General features: G+C 42.0%; 2 protein-coding genes and 1 pseudogene across 3 annotated transcripts; all 3 read right to left on the bottom strand.

Moving 5' to 3' along the window:
* Nucleotides 1-2,248: 2,248 nt before the first annotated feature.
* Nucleotides 2,249-4,177, bottom strand: LOC310798817 (trypsin-2-like; annotated as a pseudogene). The gene is made up of 6 exons: nucleotides 4,042-4,177; nucleotides 3,770-3,920; nucleotides 3,318-3,568; nucleotides 2,621-2,757; nucleotides 2,402-2,503; nucleotides 2,249-2,296 (listed from the first exon to the last, which is right to left on the bottom strand). The product of its transcript is annotated as a trypsin-2-like (transcript).
* Nucleotides 4,178-8,620: 4,443 nt separating this feature from the next.
* LOC310798651 (interferon-inducible GTPase 5-like) lies at nucleotides 8,621-12,274 on the bottom strand. The gene is made up of 2 exons (XM_083661194.1): nucleotides 12,152-12,274; nucleotides 8,621-10,877 (listed from the first exon to the last, which is right to left on the bottom strand). The coding sequence occupies exon 2, from the start codon at nucleotides 10,868-10,870 to the stop codon at nucleotides 9,680-9,682; it is 1,191 nt and encodes a 396-aa protein (XP_083517320.1). The 5' UTR covers nucleotides 10,871-10,877; nucleotides 12,152-12,274; the 3' UTR covers nucleotides 8,621-9,679.
* Nucleotides 12,275-15,909: 3,635 nt separating this feature from the next.
* LOC310798852 (serine protease 1-like) lies at nucleotides 15,910-19,362 on the bottom strand (the record flags this gene model as incomplete). The annotated part of the gene is made up of 5 exons (XM_083661413.1): nucleotides 15,910-16,062; nucleotides 16,752-16,888; nucleotides 18,189-18,448; nucleotides 18,557-18,710; nucleotides 19,323-19,362. The coding sequence occupies 5 exons, from the start codon at nucleotides 19,360-19,362 to the stop codon at nucleotides 15,910-15,912; spliced, it is 744 nt and encodes a 247-aa protein (XP_083517539.1).
* Nucleotides 19,363-20,384: the final 1,022 nt, after the last annotated feature.

Here is a 20,384-nt window from a genome sequence, read left to right as displayed (position 1 = left end):
CATTTTAAAACACATCATTTGAGGCTGTTTTATGTGAAATCATTTTTTAAACAATGGTGAATAGTTCAGATTTTTTTGCTATTAGATTATTAAGCTTATGCATTATTTGATAAAGTAAACAAATAAACAAACAAACAAAAAGACCAGTGTGACACCTGCAGTAGATAATTTGATTGTAACAGGGAGATGAAGGGGAGGAGTCCTCCACAACTGAATGGAGGCTAACGTTGGTGAGGCTAGTATCCAACTCATCCCTGTCTGACTCCATATTGGATTGTTCTGATGTTACTGACACACCCATTTTTCAACCGTCCAATCAACCTCCCCAAGCATTTCGTCCCGCCTCTCGAGCTGCCTGTTATCCAATCAAATTCCTCCTAGACTCTGGTCCCGCCAATCTACGCTTCACTTGGAAATACGTCACAATAAAGAAGTTAAATACTCTGGAATGCCATTTCAGCTCGACTTTAAAGTGATCATCTCAAAGATTTTCATGTAAATAAATGTTAAGTCACTATCGCAGACTGATGAACGGTGAATGAGCCTATATGGCCATTGATGGAAGCCTTTGCATTTTCAGCAATGCAGCATTATGAACTGGGTGTATGCATTCTTCAACTACCATGTAGGTCCCTGACAACTCGTGTGTGAAGTAGGATAATAACAAGCTACTTGGCTGAACAAACTGACTAAGTAACCTCACATTATTCAACACATCAACATATAAATATATGTCATCATATATAATAGGTCCATTGATATACAGTCTGGTAGACAGATCAAGCAGTGTCTTCCTTGTTCTACCAAGCAGTGTCTTCTCTATGTTAACTAGCTCTATAAGGTGAAGAGCCTGTCCAGCCAATGACGGCTTGAGACTGCTGGCTGCCACAGCTGTCAATCATCCCTTTTTATATGTCAAATAACTACTTAAAAACAAACTGATCAGATAAATGACCACTTGCACAGGCATTAGCATGATAATAATAACTATCTAAAATGATACAAACCACATTTGGAAAAGAATTATCTGACGTGTACTGTGATTATTTCGGTTGTCCATTTCCCCATCCACTAACATGGGGAGGCGGGCCTTGTGACCTATACTGGCACCTGCCGCCAGAGCGGCGATCTAACATGCAACGGCTTCACTAAAGGGGACCAGGCCTCAACACTGTTGGGATCCCACCTGCAACTACCGCTGATCGCCATAGGTGTCGCCAAAGAGAACAAAACTGAAATCTTTGAGATTAGGAGGAGGGGAATGCATGTAATACCAACAACACAAATGTAAAATAAACAAACTACATAAAGGAGAGGTACAGCAGGAGATGTTTGAGTCAGAGGGGAGCTGTGGCCTACTTCACTTCCTATGAGGGAGGGGCCTAGGGAAACAACAAGCTTTGATCCTGTACAGACGGTGTCTGCGTTCAATTCAATGTACTGAAGCATTACGACATGCTTAGCAGCTAAATGATTCTATTGACATCACTTCAATACCACATAACCTTAAAGTGTATAGGGCAACAGAAGAGGAATGTAACAGCAGATAATAGGTCTTCCTGTGAGTGGGAGCAATGCTCAGCTAGTGCAACACATTTATCAGTTAAATGACCTATTCTATTCCCCCAACATCACAACATGACCGCGTATTCGAGCTACAGATTGTATTATGCACGCATCCCAAGGCCGTAGCCATGGAATCAACATGGGGGGGTCGATCATGATCTCTCTATTCCTCTTTACTTTGAATGCAATAGAGTGAACATGAAAGAAATATGATCAGTAAACTTGTCTTGTTGATGCTCTGATGAAGGTGTGATACCGAAACGTGTTAGCAGTCATGGCCAAAAAATGTACAGGTGAAAATGAGGTGACATTTTTTGTTATATTATTTTATTATTGTGGTTGTTGTTATTATTATTATTAGTGTGCTGGATTCTTTCAACGCAAGCCTGAAATGTCATGCTTTTAATGTATTAAAATTATTTTTCTACTGAGCACGTGTCGTGCCTGGCCTTTTTTTGATTTACTTTATCAACACTGAGAAATACACCATGGGTAAGACGTAAATAAGCGTATGTTTAAAAGCTCAGAATTCTGACGTATTCACCATAAATAATTTCACATAAAACAGATTGAAATGATATGCTTTCAATGTTTTATTCGTCATTTGTCCAGTACAAAAGAACATGAGCAGCAAATGATGTTGAGCTGCTTGACTTGGACTGGATGTCGAACGGGATCAGACTTAGTAGCTGGCCATGGTCGCCTCCAGCCAGTCGTTGAAGATGCAGACCTGAAAACGAAGATTGCAAGAGTTAGTACAGCTGATCAGTGGAATATTACCGCAATTCACCACAAGCAAGCGTTAAATTAAACAGTTATTCACTATCGTCCTCACCTTGGCGTAGACACCGGGGTAGTCCCTCTCAGCACATCCATAGCCCCAGGACACCACACCCTGCAGCTCACCGTTGCACACAACGGGTCCACCAGAGTCACCCTGAGAGGAGGAGGAGGAGGATTAGATATTTCAGTCAAACTCAGCCTGACAAATGTTCAAATACACCATATTAAGTAGCCCAGAATTGCTGTATAACATGGAATATGAATTCCATACCTGGCAGGAGTCCTTGCCTCCCTCCAGGTATCCAGCGCAGAACATGGAGGGGTAGATCATGCCGGGGTAGGAGTTCTCACAGTCCTCATCAGACAGGATGGGGATGTCCAGGCACTGCAGCTTGTTCCCGTCAGCAGCTGTGTTGCAGACGGATACAGGAGGAAGTAGATTAGAACAGCTTTGGGGAAAGTAAGAAAGAGAGTTAGTTGTTCTCTAATACCTGGTTCCAGGCCCGGTTTTACAGGGGTGCAATAGCACGCATTGCACCCTTATTTTAATTGTCTGCATGCTCAGTTGAAAAGTGGTAAAAAAATATTTTTTTTTCCTTTTTTTTTTAAATAAATGCTGCAGCTGCACACTTACTGTTTAAACTTGAATTATAATTGTTGTTTTTCTTTGTTTTTTGATGTGAATTTATGGCTTTTTGGCACCTACATGTAACCGTTGAAGGTTGAGATAATTGTATTATCATTATATGGTCCAAATATTTCAGTAAAGCACTTGAAACACTTGAAATATTCTTGCTCGGCTGGTATCATTCTACTTGAAATGATGGTAAAATGCATTATTTTTAGTAGAATAACATGTCAAATTTTTCGGGCGGCCCGTGCATGTGCACCCCTTCCTATCTGGGATGCATCCCTAGTCATCTTGTTCTGGAACCGGCCCTGCCTGGTTCTTAAGACGCTGTACTCACTGGAGCTTTGGGTGCTGCCCCAGCCAGAGACTCTGCACATGGTGCCAGCGGGGGCACAGCTGGTGGGCAGAGCCACAGGCTGCACGTACTGGTTGAGGGTGGCGGGACTGCTCAGCTTGATCAGCATGATGTCATTTTCGATGTTGTAGGAGCTGTATCTGGGGTGGCGGATGATACGGGAAGAAGAGATGAACTGCTCAGAGTCCTCAGTGACCCTGATGTTGTGCTCGCCCATACGCACCTGCACACGGCTGGAAAAACACAGAGAGGAGACTGATGATGAAGGCAGTGGGTTTTCTGAAACACTTTTTCAAATTATATTTTTTAAGGTTATTCGCTAATCCCTTTTGATGTAGCCAACTCAAGCCGTATGGGAGCAGCATACACCAAATGGCATATTCAGGTAAATGAGTTAGACCTGAAATCATGTAAAATATCAAGAAGTTGCTTACTACTGGTAGCAGTGAGCAGCGGACACAACCCAGTTCTCGTTGACCAGGGAGCCTCCACAGAAGTGGTAGCCGACGTTCAGAGACACCTGATGGGGCTCGGAGTAGGGCGTGCACTCATACCCTCCGACGATCTTGTCGTCCTCCGTGGCGACTGAAAACACAGATGTGGCAGCAACCAGTTAGGCATAATTACCAACAAGCCAGATGTGCAACAGGCCAGCAAACCTGGAAGGCGTGACAGCCCGTCTACTCTAAAAGAGCTTCATACTCACAAGCAGCTGCGATGAGCAGAACGAAGACCAGAGACCTCATGGTTGCTGTGTGATCCTGTTGATGAGAGGACTTCACCTGGACCCCTGGTTTATATCCACAGTCAGGAGAGCGGCCCTACTCTCTGGCCATCCTCATTGGTCAGCAGAGAGCCAATCACCATGTAGGATGCTAAGGTTATAGGTGATTCATTGCCAGAGTTATCTAAAAAAAACACTTTTCGTGTTAAAAGTGAGGATGGATTTAGCTTTGGCAACCTTAAAAAACCTAAAGGGAAATGGATAATACAGCCACCTGTTTTCTTACACCAGGCTGAGTGCCAGTACCTCTGCTGGAAGTCCACATCAGAAGTTACGATGTTTACTCATATAAGAGAGATATAATTCTTTCCATGAACTAAAAACACATTAGTTTATTCATGGCCTTTCGTATGTTTGTCACACTGACGACACTGAAGAGTTGTATGATAAACATCTTTGTTATGAGCCTTCATTTTTTTGCCGTATGTGGGATTTTTTTCAATACATTATTTCATCTAGTCATGCGCTAGCTTGTCGGGAGGGGGGATAAATAACGCTCCAAAGCTAGGCTAAATTTTGGCAAGGGAAATACTGGCATGGCCATTTTCAAAGGGGTCCCTTGACCTCTCACCTCAAGATATCTCAATAAGAATGGGTTCTATGGGTACCAAGACATTCAGATCACCTTCAGAGACCATACCGTCTCACTACCAATAACCAATTTTCAATACGCTACAGAGGTGCCATAATATGGAATACACATATATCAATATTGCCAAACATGCATCATCTCCCACCTCATTTAAATCCAAACTTAGAAGCTCTCTGAGTCACACACCTCACACTGCCATTTGAAAGCAGCAGGGTGTTTATGGGAAAACTTGGCATTTTGCATTCTTGATGTTTGATTTTCAAAGTGTTTTAAAAGTATTTAAGCCCCTTTTTGGATTAAGTGGATCCTTACCTCTCAGGAAAATGTGCCGTGCCATCTCAGGCTATCTTATTTTATTTTTATTTTTTCCACATATAAACAACATGCATATCTGTGTTTTGTCACCCCTGTTACCGACATAACAATTACTGTTGGAAAAGGTCAAACCCAGGTAAAACCCAATGCCCTGATAGTGTTAATCTAGATTAGTAGCTATAGTCAGTAACATCAACACACTTTAGCCTACCTATCAGTTTAATAAATAGAAAACCATAATATTTAGGGATGAAACTGTACAAACATGTATATATTCTCTAAATACTATTGGCAAGAAAAGTTTATTTTCATGTACACACAAAAGCATACTTTCGTCAACCCTGTTACCTTAGAATGGTAACAGGGTTGACGAAAAATCTTGTTGGCAGCCATTACTAGCCATCTGGTAAAGGTGCTAACACCACATGGTGTGCATTCATGAGAGGCCAAAATGATCTTATATATCTACATTTAAAATTCCAAACAAATAACTTTTTAATGTATGCTTTTCTGGTAACAGGGCTGACACACCGTGATCGTCCCCCTCTGTCAGACATTACAAAACTTGAAGAAAATTCATTAAAAGCAGATGTCACTTACTTATCTTTCCACCATCATCTTTAGAAAAGGCAGGTGATGTCACTTCCTGGAAATTCTACAACTTTTGGAACAGTCCATTATGTCTGAAGGGGTGTTTTCGTTAAAAGTAACAGGGTTGACGACAACATGGATACAAGAATATATTGTTCTTTTTCTCATAATTTTACACATATTAAGAATAAAACTCATTCATGAGTAATGAAACAACACTTGGGGCATTATATAGGTGTATGTTTTTTTATGATAGTTTGATGTTTTTTGGCCTTAATAGCTAGCCAAAGTAGAAAGATCAGACTGAGATACAGGTAATTTTTGCATTTTTTGCAAGATGCTGCACACAAAAAAGTGTTTAAAACTCTTTAAAAACAAAATGAAGAAATAATTAATTTGTTTTTATTAAGAGACATATCTGGGAAAGTAAATTATAAAATGTTTTATTGCTTATTTGTTGTTATTCAGATTTACAGAGGAATGTTGTTCCAGATACATAAAATGACAAGTTTTCCGATAATCACCCAGCTATGAGCAAGATTTTCGATTGTTATTAAACAGTAAATGTAATATTGATGCTTCACATCTTTCTCTAATAGTAGACGAGACCAACGCAGATTAGTCTCGCTTGAAAGCCGAGTGAATCGGCGAGTGTTGTCTTGATGATAGTCTGTGTGGGGGCCGGGGCAGATCAGGAAGTGAAATTACCTTTCTGAGTGGCTCAAGTGGTTGAGTGGTTGAGTGGTTGAGTGGCTGAGTGGTTTTGGGTATTTGTGAGGTCAAACACCTGTTTAGGAAACTTTACAAGGTCCAATAGCCTCGAGACCACTTCAGGTGGACTCAGGGTATGAGAACACTCCCAGATACCGACTGGCACTTTGCTAGATCAATAGTGGATCTAGCAGTGGAGTTGGAATCAGCCATGGAAGTGGACTATGGAAACCCTCTGGAGGAGAAGCTGTATGCCAACTCTATGAGTGAGGCCTGACTAATGGCACATTTTGACCGCCGGTATCGGCTCGGCTTGGCTCGGCCTGGCTCTACTCGCCTTTTTTGGGTTTCCACCCGCCAAATATCCGGGTGAGGCGCGCTGAGTCTATACTTTCTTTAGTACCACTTCTATTGTGGTTCCAGGGCACATGCGGGAGACCACAGAAGGGACAGCGTGGTAAGTGAGTTTTGACACACAAACCAAAAAAGTGTGCCCATGGCGCATCATTTCCAGAGTCTCCAACCTGGAAATGAGCACGCAAACCCTGCAAAATTTATAGTAATAATAAATTCAGTCAGCAAGTATTTGCATTGCTTTTATTTTTAAAAGACAGAAAGGATTAAAAAAAATAGTCTAAATAAAAGAAAGAAGGGGACATACTGTGCTATGGCAACCATTATTACCTATAAGATAGCATGTAGCCTAATACAGTATAAAGCTCCCACACACCATACTTGAAATAACAATTTAATGTACGTAGCAAGGTTTCGGTCATAGACCTTTTTCAACGCATTGACAACAGGTGCAAGATTATTGTCAATCAGTAGCTACACCCAATTAGTCTATCAACAAACCAGCAGTTATCTAATTATTCAATCAATAAAAATGCCAGCATTTGTCATAAATACAAATCAGTTAGTAGGATATATTCAAAGCTCCTACAAAATGGCCTTGAGAAAATAACAAATGCATATAAAGATAGTACAAATATAGGTAATACATAGATACCTGTATAGTAATACAGTAGTATCAAATTTGTAATACAAAAATGGTGCAAAAGGAGGTAAATGGAATGCAAAGGTTGACTTGTATAAGGAAACTGTAATAGCCATACGTGCACATCACATGCACATCCAAATACACACCATGATACAGTATACATGCAGGCAGTGTGGGTGCCACGCCACTAGGGGCTTCAGATTTGTCCACACTTCTTAATTTGCTTATTATAGGGTGACACTGGGTGACAGGGCAAATATTTATCGCAATCTACAAAGAAAGAAAAAACAGAAATATAGTATAGAGAGGCAAAGTGACCGCCTACTTCCTGCTTCAGCACTGTATCAGATATTTTTTATCCTGCATTTATTTTCCCATAGACATTTCGTAAAATGCTTATAAAAATAGTTTTACTTTGTCAAACCAAACGGTTCAGGTATATTTAGAATTGGGAGAGACCATAGAAGATTTCACTTGAACCAAAACAAAAAAAAACTACATAAAAAAAACATTTTCTTTAAATCCTCAATTTTCTTAACGTTTTGGTCCCAGTGAAATGTTGTGTGGTCTCTCCCGTTCTATACATCATGTCTGAAATCGTATAAAACCTATAAAATACCAAAGGCAATACAACATGCATCCCCCACCCCCCATAACATTACTGACGTTGCTCTTGCCGTACCATTATTGTAACACCCAAAGGTTGTTGCCTTGGTCAATAATAATAATAATAATAATAATAATAATAATAATAATAATAATAATAATAATAATAATAATAATTTGATACATTTCAAAATATTAAAGGAACACTCCGCCCATTTTCAACCAGCTTTGTATCATTAGAACATCAGTAGTAGTATATCAGAAAACTGTAAACGGTTTTGAAGTCTGTCATTTAATTTGACAGTTATTGAGTGTTAAAGTGTGGACCAGTGACATCACTGGTCCACACTAACTCAAATGAATAACTCATTAACTCAAATCAACTCTCAATAACTGTCAAACTATTCATCATTCATCTAGTTTGACAGTTATTGAGAGTTGATTTGAGTTAATGAGTTATTCATTTGAGTTAGTGTGTTAAAGTGTGGACCAGTGATGTCACTGGTCCACACTTTAACACTCAATAACTGTCAAATTAAATGACAGACTTCAAAATCGTTTACAGTTTTCTGATATACTACTGATACTAATGATACAAAGCTGGTTGAAAATGGGTGGAGTGTTCCTTTAACATTTGCTATAACATTGATGTAATTTTCAAATGCATTGTTATGATTGATTTGATTTTTTTGATTTTTGTTCTATTCATTGTGTAATGCACTTTTGCCCAGCCCACATGGGCTTACAAGACACACAAAATACAAAATATACAGTACAATACAACATAAGCCAGCGATATAGTGGTACAGCTAAATCACAATATAACATGCTACTAAAACAACAAAACATACATCACTTTCTAAACAGAACGTTCTGCCTTTGCTCCCAGGCCTGGCAGATAACATTTCCTATAAAGAAGGTTCCTTTCGTAAAACACAAGTTAGAAGTTTTTCAGAATCATCCAACTCGGAAAAAATTAACATAAATAGAGGACATTTTGCTGAAGAGCAGCTCCCTTGCATCATCATAAGCTGTACAATGGACTGACTCAATTTCACACAGGTCACAAAGCAAACAAAGTCTATCTTCTTTAGGGACAAATTGTTCAAATAGAATAAGGATTTCAATTCAGTTGCTCAGGGATGTCTATGGGCGATGTTCCAATTAAATATATTTTTTGTGAGTCTCTGATCAGACATCCTCACGAGTTTATTCCAGAGTCGAAGCATTTGCCCTTTGTGTCTGATGTTTCGGCATTCCCATCCCATATCACCACTGATGGCCAGGACTGATGTGCATATATGAACTCCTAGTTCATAACGGATAGCTCTGTGATGCAGTGTTAGAGCTTAGATGTTCCGGGGAACCCCAAACACCGGAAGCATAATCTGACAGGACAGACACATGAGTTATACAGTTGTGTGTAAGTATGAAATCCGAGATTTCCACAATGTTTAAGTCTCCATTTCCAGCACATTAAGCAACAATGTTCAACATAAACTGCCGGTAAGTTTCGTGCTCAGCAAGTAAGATCCGCGTACAATAATATGCTAAATCAACTAATGCAAGAGCTAAATCATTGACAAAAATGGAAAATAAAAGTTGGGGACATAACGATCTCCTTGCTTCACGGCAAATCATTGGGGGAACCATCCAGCAGAATATTATGCCAATTTAGACTATGTCACTCGAAGCAATCCTTTCTACATTCTGAGTACCGTAAATACATATTGTACATTTTGATGCTATCTTGAGAAATCTGCTTCATCCAGCACCGCTCTGGCATCCGCAGCCATTTCTGTTATTCCCTGTCGCAGAAGGTGGAGTGTGGTGGCAAAAGCCACGCCCATAGCGAGGGCAGGTGCGCCGACCAATAGAATCTCGACAGTTTTTGCTATCACCATGCCTTTTGTGTGAAGCATGTTAGCCACCACCGCCCTGCTGACCCCTCCAGCAAAGCGAGATTTCATCACTGATTTCAAATCAGTTTGTGACTTGTTGACCCGTTCTGCCAGCCTTTGAATGGAATTGTCATCCAGCCCAAAGGACGCATGGGCCATCTGCAGGTACTTGTGCATGATAGCGATCTCACAACCCACTGAGAGGCCTGGGATATACAGGCCTGCCGTGGTCGCTGCACCTGCAGCAGCAGCAATAGAACTTTTGTTAAGCTCTTCTGTTTTCTTCTCGATCATGCCCAGGGAGAACGCAGGCAGAGAGTGAATCAAAGCCGACCACTTGTAGTCTGACAGGTTTTCCTTCAAGGAGTTGAGCAGCCGCGGGAAATCGTACTTCCCCATATCGAGGGCAGAGATGAGAAAGACTTTGGCGTTCCCAAATCCCACCAGGCTTTCTCTGCAGTTGAGTCTGATTTTGGACAGAACCTGAGCTTCGTCGAAGTTCTTCTTGCGAGCTTCGGCCTGCATGTCGTGGTCAATCTTCGATCGTACAAAGTAAAACATTTTCTTCATTTTCTTGATCTCTTTGGCCAGCTTGAGGTCATTCTCTTTGAACCTGACCGAGCCGATGATGATGAAGAAGTCAAAGGTGTCAAAGTGGACGTCTTTCAGATAATTCTTTGCTTTGAAGTTGGCGGTCCCAATTCCTGGCAGGTCCCAGATGTAAACGCCGGGCATGGTAGGGTGGCTGTATCTAACGGGTTTCATGGTGGTCTCGGTCACTCCGGTGTCTGCTGCTCCCTCGTCTCCATCTGTAAGACCCCTCAAGGCGTTAACGAAGGTGGACTTTCCTGCCCCACTCTCCCCAGTTACAGCAATATTCAGTGTCACGTTGTCCATCTGGTCCAACTGCTTCTTTGCCTTGGCCGTTGACTCTGCTGGGTTGCTCTTCACGTATTCCCTAACTTCACTGACAATTTCAGGAGACTCGTACATATTTGCTTCATGGATTGTAGTTTCATAGGCAGCGGCAGACATGGTGATCCTGATAAGACAGAATGGTGGTCAAATACTGATGACTTTGCATTACAAGTTTGTCATTTGAAATGGAAAGTCTTCAAAAATTGAGGTTCTATCAAAATGTCATTCATCCACTGAGCTAACCTTAAGGATAATTAGCAACCCAATTGAGCTACTTTCTTCACTGACTGAGATATGAGACAAGGTTGATGCATGGTGGCAGTCCTCCTATTATGTTAAAGTTAACAAATGCCCTTTATTTTGTTGTCAAATTGACCAGAGAAATGTAAACTATACACAAAATAATTGTAATTGAAAGTGTTAGCCAAATTTACATCAACATCAACAAGTAGTCAATAATGGGGTGGCGGGAGTCTGTGTGAGAGAGCTGTGACAGGACCTTGTTAGGTAGGAAATCTTCAGGTGAGACAAAATGTGTGTCTTGTGTTATGGGCCCTAAGTGAAACGTCGAAAAAATGCATTGGAATGCTCGCTAAGTATCAGTCAATCTTTAATATTTCCTCAGGTTTTATAAGGCTTTTTTGGTCAAAATGACCCCAAACAACACCGTTGTCATGTACACTATACGATGTTGAAAATGTATCATCATGTAAAATTGGATGTTTTCCTGTTCCCCATTAAATTGGAAAAGCCACGAAATATCAAACTGGAAAAATGTGAATCCTGTTTTTACAGATCAAATTGACCCCAAACATAATTATTATTACGACAAAAGTTCAATGGACAAACCAAAGAGGATCCTGGAGCACACGATTCACTGGAAAATTGCTTTATTCAATGACTAACGTTTCAACGCCTACTGCGTCTTCATCAGAGTCAAACAAAGGTTTGACTCTGATGAAGACGCAGTAGGCGTTGAAACGTTAGTCATTGAATAAAGCAATTTTCCAGTGAATCGTGTGCTCCAGGATCCTCTTTGGTTTGTCCATTGAACTTTTGTCATAATACTGTCCTGTCCTGAGAGCACCGACCTCCTTTTGCGGAGGGGCTGACGCGCAAGAGACTCCTTTTGTATTGATAATTATTATTACCTCTTGGTGTCTCACTGCATTTGTATTTGTTTATGTTTTTTGTATTTACCCAGTTCATTCAGAGAGTAACCACAACCAGTTCAGTGTATAAGGCATGTTTTTTTTTAGAATAGATCATTTTTGCTACAGTTACTGACGATATAATTGAACAATTTGTCCAGCAAAGTGAAACTGTATCAGTCATTTTGATGAGAAGAATAACTGATGGAGAAATGGGAAAAATTGACAAAAGAGAGAGATACCTTACCTTCTTTCTTTCTTTCTTTCTTTCGTTCTTTCTTCCTTTCTTTCTTCCTTTTTTTCTTTCTTTCTTTCTTTCTTTCTTTCTTTCTTTCTTTCTTTCTTTCTTTCTTTCTTTCTTTCTTTTGTGTGTGAACTACATCATCCGCAGACAGACGCAGTCACCTACAGGCTTATTTCTGCGATATGTTTGACTACATGGGTGCAGGGAGAATAGATACTGGAACGGATAGTTCCTCATTTCTCAAAGTCTTTTTGTCACTCGTCAGTGCAGAAGTTCTCTGGAATGCACAGCTGCTGTACGAGCGTGAAATAACTTTTACGTAATGTCATATATTTTTGTAAATCGTGTTGGACTGTGTTGGAGGGTAACAACTGCCAGACCGGTTTGATAGCTGTTATTGTAGATCTTGGCCTCATGATTTGTGCTTCCAGTAAAAGGGCACGCTGAATACCTTCCAAGAGCTGTTTTTAGATTCTCATCAGTATGTTTTCTCCAGCTACACTCAGAAACATTTTCTGCACTCTTTGGGCCATATCTTACGCCCAAGTGCAAGTGCAAGCGCAAGTGCAAGTCCAAGTGCAAGTGCAAATAATTGCTTTCTAACACTCAAAATCTCCCTTTCATGGGCCGCTGAAACAGATAGATAGATAGATAGATAGATAGATAGATAGATAGATAGATAGATAGATAGATGGATAGATAGATAGATAGATAGATAGATAGATAGATAGATAGATAGATAGATAGATAGATAGATAGATAGATAGATAGATACCGTAGATAGATAGATAGATAGATAGAGTACTTTATTAATCCCCTGGGGGAAATTCTTGTGTTACAGCAGAAGTCAATGTCAGTACATCTCAGTAAAAAACACAAAAAAGAACTACAATAAAGTTAAATAAAATAAGATAAGAAATTGCACCTTCTTTAACACATTCTTTAATGTACTGACCCAGTGGTAATTAAAAGAAAAAGGTGGATTTTGAGTGCTACGCACCAGCAAAGATTGTCCCTTGCACTTGCACTTGCACTTGCACTTGCACTTGCACTTGCACTTGGGCACAAAATATGGCCCTTAAAAAAATGCATGTTAAAGATGGGTTCTTTACATTTACGGAAAGTATCCATTGTGGGCTAATGATGTGCGCTCATCACAGTCTTTTCCATCTGTAGAAGACAGATGGAAGATGTTGCTGTACGACTGTCTGAACACGTTCAGCTCTAGTTGATTATAGTTGATTGCTGCTGTAGCAAAAGTGTAACAGGATTAGGCAAGACATGTATCATCCGGGGGCATGGCTGTCTGCTGATGCCTTACAAGCTGCTGCAGCTTTTCACTGACAACAAAACAACACCGTTGTGTGGTTGTTAGTGGTTGGCTGGCTACAACTGGAAAACTGGGAACAGCAGCTGGGAAGTCCTCACTTGTAAGTTTCCTGCTTGGAGCATCTCAAAATCATCTATCTTAACCCATTGATGATGCAGCATTTGTGTGTGTATCCCTTTAAGACTGCAAACCGCGTTAACGCGGTTCGCGGTCTTAAAGGGATATGCACACAAATGAGGGATATACACGCAAATGCTGCATCAGGTATCAATGGGTTAAGATCTGGGACACAAATCCAAAATCTACGTTAAGAAAATCTTGTTTGACCTTTGTGACATATTTGTTATTATGGACTCTGGATGCAATTTTAAACAGAATAATAATAATAAAAAAGCTATTCTTTATTTTGTCAGGTGTTACTGTAAGTCGATACTGACAGCATGTCAGAGAGTAAAAATGTGCCTTTGTTGACAGCCATGATGGAGAGGATGCGTGCCTGCGTAGCACGCACAGGTGTTTCTTGGTCTCCACCCATCATGTCACTCAGAAATATGACTTACAGCATTCAGTTGCAATGCTAGAGGGCGACCTTCCAAGCATTTTTCTTTCCAGTAACAATTGCTGTGCAAAATTGTTGTGAACGCAAGTCTGGCTCAGATTCTTCAAATGTACTGACAGTGATCAATTGTACCAGGGGCGTTTCTACGGGCGGGCCCGGGTAGGCACAGGCCCGCCCACTTCTTGCCCTGGCCCAGCCAAAAGTTTTTTTTTTTTTTTTTTACAGTAATTGGTTGTTTTCTAGAGGCAAACTTGCTGCTGCCTTGCTAGCTAATGGTTTTGTAGCTTAAAAACACAGGGCACATCATCTCCAGAGTAGGGTGACCAGATCCCAGCAAACCAAATGTGGGACAAAGAGTACGTTTGTGTGGGACAATGTGGGACACGCTACCGATGATTTGAGGCAGTCTAAAATTTAGATATACTGTATTTTCTAACTTACAAAAAATATACATTTCTATTCACCCCTCACTATGCTTTGCCCTCTGGTTGATTCACACAATCTGCAAATAAAAACATAAATTATCTGACTAAAATGTGTAGGCTACAATAAAACAGACCAGACAGGTTGCTGACATGGGATTCAAGTCATGGCTTCATGTACAGATTAAACACATGGCAGGTGTGTGCCTTCCACACATGAAAACATTAAAGTTAGTCAGACTTTTCTAGTAGAACAATATACTACTGAACCATATAGGTATTGAAGTAGAACCATAGTAGGCTAGCTCCATCTGAACAAAACATTAACTAACATCACAATAAGAGCACAGATTAGAATGGAATTTATAATTGCCCGTTGCAAATAGCCTGTAGCAGCTGTTGAGAAAGATTTGAGGCTGTCTTCAATTGTGCCAGTTATACAACACTTGAGAGCTTTGTGCAAAGATGCACTGTTGTATTAATATGGGTAGTAGCTATTATCATTAGTATGGTAAGTGCCATTGGTATTGTTATTATTGCTACTAGTTAGCCTACTGGGAATACACATCTCTCAGGCTGCACTATGTGAAGTTAACCGTGCGCTGCACATCTCTCGAGCCACAGTGTGTGCTGCAGACAAGAGCAGCGGTGTGCACGCTCTCTCTCCCCTGCTCTCCCTCTGTCTCTCGGTCTATCTCTCTCCCCCGCTCTCCCTCTATTTCTCTCTCTGCCTTGGTCTGATCGCGCTCCCTCTCTCTCTCTCTCTCTCTCTCTCTCTCGCCCAAAATGCGGGGCATCTTCTCAATTTGCGGGACGCGTGAAAAATCATGAAAATGCTGTGCAGTCCCGCACAAAGCGGGACATCTGGTCACCCTACTCCAGAGTCTAATGCATGACGACTTGCATGACAGCCAAAATTCCTAGATGTTATGGATTGTCTGTGCCCCACCAATTTTATCCAGGCCCACCCAATTTTATCCAGGCCCACCCATAATTGAATTTCTGCCTACGCCACTGAATTGTACGCTGTATTTTTACAGCAGTTTCTGTCATTTTGTACTGTATATGTTTCATGATTCCTTACAATAGTGAGGTGCTGCATCTGCTCTCAGTGTATGTTCTTAGATCAAATATAGGCTACTGCGTTTTTTTTTTTTTTGTAATTGTGGTCAAGACAATGCAATGCAAAATGTATTTCAAGTCATTGGTGAAATTGTCAGCAAAACAAAAATGAAACAGACAACATCATCAGCTGTCAATGCTGTCATTTTATTGATTGAGCCCATGTTAGAATGCATCACACATATTGTCTTCTCTCTCTCAGCCGCTCTCCCGCTACCTTCCTTTGTAACGCTACACACCACCACTACCTGTCTCTGTCTCTTTCAATTTCCCTCTCTCTCTCTGCTTTTGCCCGTTCTCATGTTGTTCTGTTATGGAAGATCTGCGCCTAGCTGTATGTGGCGAGAATGTCGTTGATCCAGGGCATCAGACTGCAGACTTTGGTGTAAACTCCCGGGTAGTCAGGCTGAGCGCAGCCGTAGCCCCAAGAGACGATACCCTGCAACTCCCCATTGCACTCCAGAGGACCACCAGAGTCACCCTAGGGAGAGGAGAGGTGGGAGAGGAGAGGAGAGGACGGGAGAGGTGGGAGAGGACATGAGAGGAGAGGTGGGGAGAGGAGAGGTGGGCGAGGAGAGGAGGGGGGGAGTGGTGGGAGAGGAGGGGAGGGGAGAGGTGGGAGAGGAGGGGAGAGGAGGGGGGGAGAGGAGGGTAGGGGGGAGGAGAGGTGGGAGAGGAGGGTAGGGAAGAGGAGAGTTGGGGAGGGGAGGGGAGAGGAGAGGAGGGGAGAGGAGAGGAAAGGAGGGGAGGGGAGAGGTGGGAGAGGAGAGGAGAGGAGGGGAGGGGAGAGGAGAGGAGAGGAGAGGAGAGGAGAGGAGAGGAGAGGAGAGGAGAGGAGAGGAGAGGAGGGGAGAGGAGAGGAGAGGAGGGGAGGGGAGAGGAGGGAGAGGAGAGGTGGGAGAGGAGAGGAGGGGAGAGGAGAGGAGGGGAGAGGAGAGGAGAGGAGAGGAGGGGAGAGGAGAGGAGGGGAGGGGAGAGGAGGGAGAGGAGAGGTGGGAGAGGAGAGGAGGGGAGAGGTGGGAGAGGAGAGGAGAGATGGGAGAGGAGTGAAAAGAGGACAGGAGAGGAGACAAAAACAATTAGATTGTTTTACAGATATTTCTGACCATTTTATATTATTTAGCCAAAATGTATTCATGTGTTCGATGTTACATTTTGTGTGGAGCATACCTGGCAAGAATCCTTGCCTCCCTCCAGATATCCAGCGCAAACCATGCGGTCAGTGATCTGGCCAGGATAGGATCCCTCACAGTCCTGATCAGACAGAATAGGGATATCCACGCACTGCAGGTGAAATGGGTTGAACACTGCAAAGAGTAGATGAAAGAGAGAGAAAGAGAGCAGGAAAGGAGGAATAGTTGGGTCAATATCTCTTTTTAAATATAACACATATAGGGCAACATCACTGGGGAATACCCTGTTGCCAGGGGAACGCTTTATCACCAAAATGTCAGCTAAAGATAAATAGCTTTTCTTTTAGCTTGAGGACCATGCGTTTTTGAGTTTATTCAATTGGTTTTGAAAAGGATGCCAGATTGTATATTGTCTCAATCAACAGACAAGCATGTGATTTCACGTGAAAGTGGCCTATGGGATAATGCAAAGTGAGATGTCCATCAGATGTTATTAAAGGGGGACTGACCCCCCCAGATTTCTTGCAAAACGGTATTCTACTTGATTTGAAAGCTCTGCAGGCAAGATGGCCGCCTATACTCCCTTCTTTACGCTGGCAGAATTCCTAGCTCATAAACGAACATAACTTGGCCAATATAAGTATGTAACATACAAAATAAAATAGAATGCAGAGGGCATGTAACTGTTTAGTTAAACTCGCATTCCAGGAATATTGTATTTACTGCGCTGCTCCAAAGATAACGTAGTTGGCTCGCCGCTCGAGCCTGTTTCGTCCTGGAACCCACTCGCTTTGCGCCAGAACACAATCGATTTGGGGGTGGAACACGCCAGGATTGGCCAACGCCAACGCCAGTGCCCAGAACTGTCAAATCAAATCATCGACAGAGTCGCTATGGCCCGCCTCCCAGTATTTTCAGTGTATCAGAGATAGATAGATAGAACGTTAGAAATACAGCCAGCCACGTTATAAACAACAAACTAACGCTGGTGATCCGTATGGAAACAGTGTTACTCGAAATGGTTAAAAGTTATATCAATTTGGTCATTCAGTGGCGTTTTACTGCCATGTAACATAACTAACTAGCCGCTAACATTAGCCACAGTAGGCGATTACACATGATGCATTGCTCTTAAAGGGCTCGCACCGCGTGAATAATCACATGAAAAAAAAACATTATTCACATGAGTGGGGCACGAGCAAATACCACCGTGACGTAACGATGTACCAAATCGGCCATTTATTTGAGGGCACAAAAAAAAGCAGGTTTGAACCCATAGAGGCCACTTATGCTGCTGAAATGATAGGAGTTTGTAAAATTCTAACAGATTGGTCTCAAATGTGGAGATTTTGACCAGAATCCTTCACATACCCCCCCAAAAGCCATATTGGTTAAAAGCTAAAAAAAAAAAAAAAAAAGTGTTTTGGGGGTAAGTTACACTTTAAACATAAACAGCAAATGTTACACCTTCTACCTGAATCAGTGTAGATGTTCCCCCACCCAGACACAATGCACATGTCCCCGGCCCTGGGGCAGGCCTTGGGCAGGGCGATGGGCTTGACGTAGTCGTTCACGGTGACGGGGTGGGCCATCTTCATCAGCATGATGTCGTAGTCCAGGGTCATGTAGTCGTAACTCTGATGCCAGTAGATGGCGTCCACTGACATGAACTGCTCCGTGTTCTCCTGCTCCCAGATGTGGTGGTCACCCAAGATGGCAATCAGGGAGTAGGGACTGAGAAAGAGAGGGTGGGGGTCAGACGCGTTTGAAAGGATTGGTGTGTTTTTTGGGGGACAGAGAGATTCCAAATGCTCTCCTACAGAACTCTAGTGTAATACTGACCTTTGCCAGCAGTGGGCGGCAGAGACGATCCACTGGTCGTTGATGAGGGAGCCACCGCAATAGTGGTAGCCGATATTGATGGACACTTGCCAGGGCCGGGAGTGGGCCTCGCACCGGTAGCCTCCCACGATCTTGTCATCCATTGGGGCTGCAGCTGAGGGGGGTCAGATGACGTAAAGGGGAAACAAGGTGCACAATCTTTAACAATGACATCATTAAAACACAACCAATTAAGTGCTGTGAATGGTCAACTTTACCTCACTAACTCGTCGTGTGTGTGTGTGTGTGTGTGTGTGTGTGTTTGTGTGTGTGTACCAATACCCCCCCTTCCTCCCATCCCAGAGATGTGACTAAAGTCAACCTCGCTCGAGCCCCAAGTCAGCGTGAAATCTTGAGGCACAAGTCTCAAGTTAAGTCCCGAGTCTAAATGTAGATTTCCAAGTCAAGGCCATGTCAAGGTCAAGTCTCAGGTAGAACACGAAGTCAAGTAAGTCGGTATCAATTTAATATCCTAAAGAAAACAAAAACATCAGGGAATTTTCTGAATTTTGCAATATTGTTTTAATAGAATATATATATAAAAAAAATGAGCATCATTTGATTTCTATAATTTGTTTGAACAAATCTCACTAAGTACACGTCACCAGAACCCAAGTCAAAGTCCATCATCTTCACGCTTCGAGTCAAGTCTCAAGCGATCTAAATGTTTTGACTCGAGTTTGACTCAAGTCCAAATCATGTCATCATGGCCCCCACCATGTTTTACCTGCAGCACCCAGGAGTGCGAGTACAATCAGGCCAATCATCTTGCTGCTGTGGACTCAAGCCTTCCTACAACCAGAGTGGACATTATCGCTCTGTCATTCACTGCATTTATAGCCCCTCGCCCCTCTGTCTCCTCCATAACACCCCCTCCTCCTCCTCCTCCAGCCCTTCTCCCCCCATCCTACCCCGGCCCACCCCCCACAAAAAGTCTCCCTCCACTCCCTCCCTGCCCTGAAAATACCCACCTATCTCCTGATGTTCCACGTCTACGCCCTCCGTTAATAAGTCAGCGAAAACTTTCCAACATTATGTGCCAACACATTTTTCATCTCCGTGTGTTTAGTTCATGCTGTTGTTGACACTACATGTTTTTGTAGATTCTCTGCCACCTGTCGCCGCCAAGTCAACAGCTCAGCTCTTTTCAATGGTCACACCTGTAACCCCCTTTTCTTTAGCAGACATCAGCATGTGTTGCAACCAGCCATCATGTATGCTGTTAACCAGTTCAATTCAATTCAATTCATTGTATTTGTTCGATAGGGGACAGGTGTACATTAATGAACATTAAAAAAAAATGTAAATGCACGACAATTGCAGTCACAAGACTGATTTCCATTGTTAGTCCCCCTGCCAGATGATACAGGCTTAGAGTCCTGATAGGGGTAAAAAGTATACATAGTGCAACAAAAACATATTTAAAATGTAAACACAATACAAAGTGCAAGTATGCAGAGAGATAGTCCTGATAGGGGTAAAAAATAACATAGTGCAGCAAAACATATTTAAAATATAAACACAATGCAAAGTGAGAACCTGAGTTAGAGCTCTACATAGCTCTACATAGCTAAGTGAAAAGTGCAGAGTACAAAATATACAGGAATTACAGTCTGATACTAAAACCTGAGTTTGGGATCAACATACAGCTAAAAAGTGAGATCTACATAGAAGACTTACTCAAACAGTTATAAGATAAAAAAAATAAAAAAAATACAGAGATACAACACACATATCCATATAGTACAGGGGTGGGCAATTATTTTTCATGGGGGGCCACATGAGAAAC

The sequence above is a fragment of the Poromitra crassiceps genome, assembly GCF_964638095.1.
Source record: "Poromitra crassiceps genome assembly, chromosome: 26".
NCBI classification, from domain to species: domain Eukaryota; kingdom Metazoa; phylum Chordata; class Actinopteri; order Beryciformes; family Melamphaidae; genus Poromitra; species Poromitra crassiceps.
The sequence above is the reverse complement of the archived record's forward strand: the minus strand, read 5'-3'. Positions and strand labels throughout refer to the sequence as shown.

Excerpts from the sequence above, each read along its gene's own strand:
- LOC310798651 (XM_083661194.1), bottom strand. The coding sequence starts at position 10,870 with ATGTCTGCCGCTGCCTATGAAACTACAATCCATGAAGCAAATATGTAC.